This window comes from Pezoporus wallicus, unplaced genomic scaffold (genome assembly GCF_028554395.1).
Source record: "Pezoporus wallicus isolate ANWC-B61680 ecotype Strahan unplaced genomic scaffold, APGP_CSIRO_Pwel_v1 contig_12077, whole genome shotgun sequence".
Classification (NCBI taxonomy): Eukaryota; Metazoa; Chordata; class Aves; order Psittaciformes; family Psittacidae; genus Pezoporus; species Pezoporus wallicus.
In genome coordinates, this window is record NW_026642514.1 from 1 (window position 1) to 9,961 (window position 9,961).

General features: G+C 54.9%; 1 protein-coding gene across 1 annotated transcript; it reads left to right on the forward strand.

Annotated features, from left to right (window-relative positions):
• Positions 1 to 2,765: 2,765 nt before the first annotated feature.
• On the forward strand, positions 2,766 to 8,807 carry LOC130610761 (cell adhesion molecule 4-like; the record flags this gene model as incomplete). Its single annotated transcript, XM_057430848.1, has 3 exons — positions 2,766 to 2,918; positions 7,522 to 7,656; positions 8,620 to 8,807. Coding segments are annotated over 3 exons (476 nt in total), but the record flags the coding sequence as incomplete, so codon positions are not given.
• Positions 8,808 to 9,961: the final 1,154 nt, after the last annotated feature.

Sequence of the window (9,961 nt, forward strand, 5' to 3'; positions counted from 1 at the left end):
GGTCCAATGGGGGTTATGGGGGTGGGGTCCAATGGGGTGTGGGGTTATGGGGGTTCCAATGGGGGTTATGGGGGTTCCAATGGGGTCCAATGGGGGTTATGGGGTCCCAATGGGGGTTATGGGGGGGTCCAATGGGGGTTATGGGGGTTCCAATGGGGTCCAATGGGGGTTATGGGGTCCCAATGGGGTAACGGGGGTTATGGGGTGATGGGGGTTATGGGGTAATGGGGGTGATGGGGGTTATGGGGTAATGGGGGTTATGGGGGCTATGGGGTAATGGGGGTTATGGGGGCTATGGGGTAATGGGGGTGATGGGGTAATGGGGGTAATGGGGGCTATGGGGTAATGGGGGTTATGGGGTGATGGGGGTGATGGGGTAATGGGGGTTATGGGGTAATGGGGGTGATGGGGGTATGGGGTAATGGGGGAGATGGGGTAATGGGGTAATGGGGGCAATGGGGGTAATGGGGGTTATGGGGTAATGGGGGTAATGGGGTAATGGGAGTGATGGGGGTTATGGGGTAATGGGGGTGATGGGGGCTATGGGGTAACGGGGGTGATGGGGGCTATGGGGTAATGGGGGTGATGGGGTAATGGGGGTAATGGGGGTGATGGGGGCTATGGGGTAATGGGGGTGATGGGGTAATGGGGGTAATGGGGGTGATGGGGGCTATGGGGTAATGGGGGTTATGGGGGCTATGGGGTAACGGGGGTTATGGGGTAATGGGGGTGATGGGGGCTATGGGGTAATGGTAGTGATGGGGGTGATGGGGTAACGGGGGTGATGGGGGCTATGGGGGTGATGGGGGCTATGGGGTAATGGGGGTGATGGGGCCTATGGGGTAACGAGCATGATGGGGGTTATGGGGTAATGGGGGTGATGGGGGCTATGGGGTAACAGGGGTAACGGGGGCTATGGGGTAACGGGGGTAGTGGGGGTTATGGGGGTAATGGGGGTGATGGGGGCTATGGTGTAATGGGGGTAATGGAGGCAATGGGGGCTATGGGGTAATGGGGATAACAGGGGCAATGGGGGTAATGGGAGCAATGGGGATAAGGGGGGCAATGGGGGCTATGTGGGCAATGCGGGTAATGGGGATAATGGGGGTAATGGCCAATGGGGCAACAGAGGCTATGGGGGTCATGGGGACAATGGGGATAAGGCGGGTTATGGGGGGAATGGGCGCTATGGGGCAATGGGGGGAATGGGGTCCTTGGGGTGGCCACGGTGTCCAAAGGGTGACCACAGGGCCCTACAATGTCCCTATGGTGGCCACAGGTCCCCATGGCGTGGCTGTAGGACCCCATAAGTTGGCTGTGTCCCCCACAAGGGGTGCCCATGTAACCCCATAGGGTACCCATATAACCCCATGGAGTGCCCATGTAACCCCATAGGGTACCCATATAACCCCATAGGGTGCCCATATAACCCCATAGGGTGCCCATGTAACCCCATAGGGTACCCATATAACCCCATAGGGTGCCCATGTAACCCCATAGGGTACCCATATAACCCCATAGAGTGCCCATGTAACCCCATAGGGTACCCATATAACCCCATAGGGTGCCCATATAACCCCATAGGGTGCCCATGTAACCCCATAGGGTACCCATATAACCCCATAGGGTGCCCATATAACCCCATAGGGTGCCCATGTAACCCCATAGGGTGCCCATGTAACCCCATAGGGTGCCCATGTAACCCCATAGGGTGCCCATAGAACCCCATAGGGTGCCCATAGAACCCCATGAGGTGCCTATATAAGCCCTTAGGGTGCCCATAGAACCCCACAGGGTGCCCTCATGACTCCATGGGGTGCCCTTATAACCCCATAGATTGCCCACATAACCCCATAGAGTGCCCGTATAACCCCATGGGGTGCCCATGTAACCCCATAGGGTACCCATATAACCCCATAGAGTGCCTGTAGAACCCCATGGGGTGCCCATATGACCCCATAGGGTGACCATACAACCCCATAGAGTACACGTAGAACCCCATAGGGTGCCCACATGACTCCATGGGGTGCCCTTATAACCCCATAGATTGTCCACATAACCCCATAGGGTGACCATACAACCCTATAAAGTACCTGTAGAACGCCATGGAGTGCCCATAGAACCCCATAGATTGCCCATAGAACCCCATAGGGTGCCCGCATGACTCCATGGATTGCCCACGTAACCCCATAGGGTGACTACATAACCCCATAGGTTGACCATATAACCCCATAGAGTACCTGTAGAACCCCATGGGGTGCCCATAGAACCCCATAGGGTACCCATATAACGCCATGGGGTGCCCACAGAACCCCATAGGGTATTCATAGAACCCCATAGGTTGCCCATAGAACCCCATAGGGTGCCCGCATGACTCCATGGATTGCCCACATAACCCCATAGGGTGACTACATAACCCCATAGGTTGACCATATAACCCCATAGAGTACCGTTAAAACCCCATGGGGTGCCCATAGAACCCCATAGGGTACCCATATAACGCCATGGGGTGCCCATAGAACCCCGTAGGGTATTCATAGAACCCCATAGGTTGCCCATAGAACCCCATAGGGTGCCCGCATGACTCCATGGGGTGCCCTTATAACCCCATGGATTGCCCACATGACCCCATAGGGCATCCCCATAACCCCATAGGATGCCCACATAATCCCATAGGGTGCCCCTAGAACCCCATGAGGTGCCCCTAGAACCCCGTGGGGTGCCCCTAGAACGCCAGAGGTGACCCCCCGGCCCTGTGCCCGCAGCGCTGAAGGACGAGCGGTTCCAGCTGGTGGAGTTCAGCCGGCGGCGGCTGCGGCTGCGCCTGGCGCGGGCCCGGTTGGAGGACGAGGGTGGTTACTACTGCCAGCTGTACACCGAGGCCACCCACCACCAGATCGCCACCCTCACCGTGCTGGGTAAGAGCTGGGAGTCAATGGGGCACAATGGGAGTCAATGGGACCCCATGGGAGTCAATGGGAATCAATGGGACTCAATGGGACATCATGGGAGTCAAGGGTACACAATGGGAGTCAATGGGGCACAATGGGAGTCAATGGGAACCCATGGGAGTCAATGGGAATCAATGGGACACAATGGGACTCAATGGGACCCCATGGGAGTCAATGGGAATCAATGGGACTCAATGGGACATCATGGGAGTCAAGGGTACACAATGGGAGTCAATGGGGCACAATGGGAGTCAATGGGAACCCATGAGAGTCAATGGGAATCAATGGGACACAATGGGACTCAATGGGACCCCATGGGAGTCAATGGGAATCAATGGGACTCAATGGGACACCATGGGAGTCAAGGGTATACAATGGGAGTCAATGGGGCACAATGGGAGTCAATGGGAACCCATGGGAGTCAATGGGAATCAATGGGACACAATGGGACTCAATGGGACCCCATGGGAGTCAATGGGAATCAATGGGACTCAATGGGACACCATGGGAGTCAAGGGTACACAATGGGAGTCAATGGGGACAATGGGACAATGGGAACCCATGAGTCAATGGGAATCAAGAGTCAATGGGACCCCAATCAATGGGACACAATGGGACACAATCAATGGGACTCAATGGGACCCCCTGGGAGTCAAGGGTACACAATGGGAGTCAATGGGAATCAATAGGACACAATGGGAGACCATGGGAGTCAATGGGAATCAATGGGACACCATGGGAGTCAATGGGGATCAATGGGACACAATGGGAGACCATGGGAGTCAGTGGGACTCAATGGGAATCAATAGGACACAATGGGACACCATGGGAGTCAATGGGACTCAATGGCACACACTAGGCCACAATGGGAGTCAATGGGAATCAATAGGACACAATGGGAGTAAATGAGACTCAATGGCACACACACTGGGCCACAATGGGAGTCAGTGGGACTCAATGGGACACAATGGGAATCAATAGGACACCATGGGAGTCAATGGGAATCTATGGTAAACAATGGGAGACCATGGGAGTCAGTGGGAATCAATGGGGCTCAATGGGAATCAATAGGACACAATGGGACACCATGGGAGTCAATGGGAATCAATAGAACACAATGGGACACCGTGGGAGACATTGGGACTCAATGGAACAACATGGGAGTCAATGGGAATCAATGGGGACTCAACGGGACCCCATGGGAGTCAATGGGACACCATGGGAGTCAATGGGAATCTATGGTACACAATGGGAGACCATGGGAGTCAGTGGAAATCAATGGGAATCAATAGGACACAATGGGACACCATGGGAGTCAATGGGAATCAATAGGACACAATGGGACACCGTGGGAGACATTGGGACTCAATGGAACAACATGGGAGTCAATGGGAATCAATGGGGACTCAACGGGACCCCATGGGAGTCAATGGGACACCATGGGAGTCAATGGGAATCTATGGTACACAATGGGAGACCATGGGAGTCAGTGGGAATCAATGGGACTCAATGGGAATCAATAGGACACAATGGGAGACCATGGGAGTCAGTGGGAATCAATGGGACTCAATGGGAATCAATAGGACACAATGGGACACCATGGGAGTCAATGGGAATCAATAGGACACCATGGGAGTCATTGGGACTCAATGGAACAACATGGGAGTCAATGGGAATCAATGGGGACTCAACGGGACCCCATGGGAGTCAATGGGAATCAATGGGACACCATGGGAGTCAATGGGAATCAGTAGGACTCAATTGGACACCATGGGACGCAATAGGACTCAACGGGACCCCATGGGAGTCAACGTAAATCAATGGTACACAATGGGAGTCAATGAGACTCAATGGGCCACAATGGGAGTCAATGGGAATCAATAGGACACAATGGGAGACCAAGGGAGTCAATGGGAATCAATAGGACACAATGGGAGTCAATGGGACACCATGGGAGTCAATGGGAATCAATGGGAATCAATGGGACACCATGGGACACAATAGGGTGCAACAGGACCCCATGGGAGTCAACGTGAATCAATGGTACACAATGGGTGTCAATGAGACTCAATGGGACACCATGGGAGTCAATGGGGATCAATAGGACACCAAGGGAGTCAATGGGAATCAACAGGACACAATGGGTGTCAATGGGAATCAATAGGACACAATGGGACTCAATGGGACACCATGGGAGTCAATGGGAATCAATGGGACTCAATGGGACACCATGGGAGTCAATGGGAATCAATAGGACACAATGGGACTCAATGGGACACATTGGGACACAATAGGATGCAACGGGACCCCGTGGGAGTCAACGTGAATCAATGGTTCACAATGGGTGTCAATGAGACTCAATGGGACACCATGGGAGTCAATGGGAATCAATAGGACACAAGGGGAGACCATGGGAGTCAGTGGGACTCAATGGGGCACAATGGGACTCAACGGGACCCCATGGGAGTCAACGTGAATCAATGGGCCACAGTGGGAGTCAATGGGGATCAATAGGACACAATGGGAGACCATGGGATTCAATGGGAATCAATGGGACACAGTGGGACACCATGGGAGTCAATGGGGATCAATAGGACACAATGGGAGACCATGGGAGTCAGTGGGACTCAATGGGACAACATGGGAATCAGTGGGACTCAATGGGACACAATGGGGATCAATAGGACACCATGGGAGTCAGTGGGAATCAATGGGACACAGTGGGACACCATGGGAGTCAGTGGGACTCAATGGGACAACATGGGAATCAATGGGACACAATGGACACAATGGGACACCATGGGAGTCAATGGGAATCAATGGTACACAATGGGAGACCATGGGAGTCAGTGGGACTCAATGGGATGCGATGGGACACAATGGGCCACCATGTGAGTCAGTGGGACTCAATGGGAATCAATGGGACACCATGGGACTCAATGGGACACCGTGAGAGTCAGTGGGACTCAATGGGAATCAAGGGGACACAATGGGGACATGGGAGTCGATGGGACACCATGGGACTCAATGGGATGCGATGGGACACAATGGGCCACCATGTGAGTCAGTGGGACTCAATGGGAATCAATGGGACACCATGGGACTCAATGGGACACCATTGGACTCAATGGGACACCATGGGACTCAATGGGATGTGATGGGACACAATGGGCCACCATGTGAGTCAGTGGGACTCAATGGGAATCAATGGGGCACAATGGGGACATGGGAGTCTATGGGACTCAATGGGACACCATGGGACTCAATGGGATGTGATGGGACACCATGGGACTCAATGGGGACTCAATGGGACACCATGGGACTCAATGGGATGTGATGGGGCACAATGGGACACCGTGAGAGTCAGTGGGACTCAATGGGACACAATGGGGAGATGGGAGTTGATGGGTCTCAAATGGACACAATTGGCCACCATGTGAATCACTGGGACTCAATGGGGCACAATGGGACTCAATGGGGCACAATGGGACTCAATGGGGCACAGTGGGACTCAATGGGGAGTCAATGGGACTCAAGGGATTCAATGGGACTCAATGGGGCACAGGACGACTCAATGGGACTCAGTGGGAATCAATGGGACCCAGTCGGACTCAATGGGGGGTTAATGGGACTCAACTGGACACAATGGGACTCAATGGGGCAGAGTAGGACTCAATGGGGCAGAGTAGGACTCAATGGGGCAGAGTAGGACTCAATGGGACAGAAAACAATTCAATGGGACTCAGTGGGACTCAATGGCACCCAGTGGGACTGAATGGGACTCAATGGCACCCAATGGGACTCAATGGCACCCAATGGGACTGAGTGGTACTCAATGGCACCCAATGGGACTCAATGGCACCCAATGGGCCTCAGTGTCCCTCAATGGCACCCAATGGGACTCAGTGTCCCTCAATGGCACTCAATGGGACTCAGTGTCCCTCAATGGCACCCAATGGGACTCAGTGTCCCTCAGTGGCACCCAATGGGACTCGGTGTCCCTCAATGGGACTCAGTGTCCCTCAATGGCACCCAATGGGACTCGGTGTCCCTCAATGGGACTCGGTGTTCCTCAATGGCACCCATTGGGACTCAGTGTCCCTCAATGGGACTCGGTGTCCCTCAGTGGGACTCAGTGTCCCTCAATGGCACCCAATGGGACTCAGTGCCCCTCAATGGCACCCAATGGGCCTCGGTGTCCCTCAATGGCACCCATTGGGCCTCAGTGTCCCTCAATGGGACCCATTGGGCCTCGGTGTCCCTCAATGGCACCCAATGGGACTCAGTGTCCCTCAATGGGACCCAATGGGCCTCAGTGTCCCTCAATGGCACCCAATGGGCCTCAGTGTCCCTCAATGGGACTCGGTGTTCCTCAATGGCACCCATTGGGACTCAGTGCCCCTCAATGGGACCCAATGGGCCTCGGTGTCCCTCAATGGCACCCAATGGGACTCAGTGCCCCTCAATGGGACCCAATGGGCCTCAGTGTCCCTCAATGGCACCCAATGGGCCTCAGTGTCCCTCAATGGCACCCAATGGGCCTCACTGGGCTGCCCCATTGCCGTCGCAGTGCCCCCCGAGGACCCGCTGGTGGAGGCCGGCACGGCGGCGGTGGAGGGAGCGGAGCTGGAGCTGAGCTGCGTGGTGCCAAGAGCCCGGCCCCCGGCAACGCTGCGCTGGTACCGGGACCGGAGGGAGCTGCCGGGTGAGAGCAGTGGCGTGGGGCAGTGGGGATGGGGTGTGGGGTGTGGGTGTGGGGTGTGGGTGTGGGGTGTGGGATATGGTGTATGGGGTATGGGCTATGGGGTATGGGATATGGGGTGTGGGCTACGGGATATGGGATATGGGGTATGGGGTGTGGGATATGGGGTGTGGGATATGGGGTGTGGGATATGGGGTGTGGGATATGGGGTATGGGGTGTGGGATATGGGGTATGGGATATGGGGTGTGGGGTATGGGGTGTGGGATATGGGGTGTGGGATATGGGGTATGGGGTGTGGGCTACGGGATATGGGATATGGGGTATGGGGTGTGGGATATGGGGTGTGGGATATGGGCTATGGGATATGGGCTATGGGATATGGGATGTGGGCTATGGGGTATGGGATATGGGGTGTGGGCTACGGGATATGGGATATGGGGTATGGGGTGTGGGATATGGGGTGTGGGATATGGGGTGTGGGATATGGGCTATGGGATATGGGGTATGGGATATGGGATGTGGGCTATGGGGTATGGGATATGGGGTGTGGGCTATGGGATATGGGATATGGGATATGGGGTATGGGGTGTGGGATATGGGGTGTGGGATATGGGCTATGGGAAATGGGCTATGGGATATGGGCTATGGGATATGCGATCTTGTCTAAGCCGTAAACGATATAGCGTCTGGGCTACGGGATATGGGATATGGGGTATGGGGTATGGGGTGTGGGATATGGGGTGTGGGATATGGGCTATGGGATATGGGCTATGGGATATGGGGTATGGGATATGGGATGTGGGATATGGAGTGTGGGCTATGAGATATGGGATATGGGATATGGGGTATGGGTTATGAGGTATGGGGTATGCTCTATGGGGTATGGGTTATGGGCTATGGGGTGTGGGCTCTGGGCTCTGGGCTCTGGGCCATTGTCCCTGTCCTCCCCCCCCATCCCGCCGCAGGCTCCAGCAGCCGGGAGCTGCAGGGCAAGGTTTTCCGGCAGCGGAACGTGCTGCGGCTCCGCGTGGAGCGCCGCGATCACGGAGCCATCGTCACCTGCGAGGCCTCGCACCCGGCCCTGGCGCGGGGGCAGCGCCGCCAGACCCAGTACATGTTGGATGTGCAGTGTGAGGGCTGGCGAGGGGATGGGGTAGGGTGTGGGGTGTGGGGTATGGGGTGTGGGGTGTGAGATATGGGGTATGGGATATAGGATATGGAATGTGGGGTATGGGATATGGGGTGTGGGGTGTGGGGTGTGAGATATGGGGTATGAGATATAGGATATGGGATGTGGGGTATGGGGTATGGGGTGTGGGGTGTGAGATATGGGGTATGGGATATAGGATATGGAATGTGGGGTATGGGATATGGGGTGTGGGGTGTGGGGTGTGAGATATGGGGTATGAGATATAGGATATGGGATGTGGGGTATGGGGTGTGGGGTGTGGGGTGTGGGGTGTGAGATATGGGGTATGAGATATAGGATATGGGATGTGGGGTATGGGGTGTGGGGTGTGGGGTGTGAGATATGGGGTATGGGATATAGGATATGGAATGTGGGGTATGGGATCTGGGGTGTGGGGTGTGGGGTGTGAGATATGGGGTATGAGATATAGGATATGGGATGTGGGGTATGGGGTGTGGGGTGTGGGGTGTGGGGTGTGAGATATGGGGTATGAGATATAGGATATGGGATGTGGGGTATGGGGTGTGGGGTGTGGGGTGTGAGATATGGGGTATGGGATATGGGATATGGAATGTGGGGTCTGGGATATGGGGTGTGGGGTGTGGGGTGTGAGATATGGGGTATGAGATATAGGATATGGGATGTGGGGTATGGGGTGTGGGGTGTGGGGTGTGGGGTGTGAGATATGGGGTATGAGATATAGGATATGGGATGTGGGGTATGGGGTGTGGGGTGTGGGGTGTGAGATATGGGGTATGGGATATAGGATATGGAATGTGGGGTATGGGATATGGGGTGTGGGGTATGGAATATGGGGTATGGGGTATGGGATATAGGATATGGAATGTGGGGTATGGGATATGGGGTGTGGGGTATGGAATATGGGGTATGGGGTATGGGATATAGGATATGGAATATGGGGTATGGGGTATGGGGTGTGGGGTGTGAGATATGGGGTATGGGGTATAGGATATGGAATATGGTGTATGGGGTGTGGGGTGTGGGATGTGGGGTGTGGGGTGTGGGGTGTTGGGTATGGGGTGTGGGGTGTGAGATATGGGGTATGGGATATAGGATATGGAATGTGGGGTATGGGGGGTGTGAGATATGGGGTATGG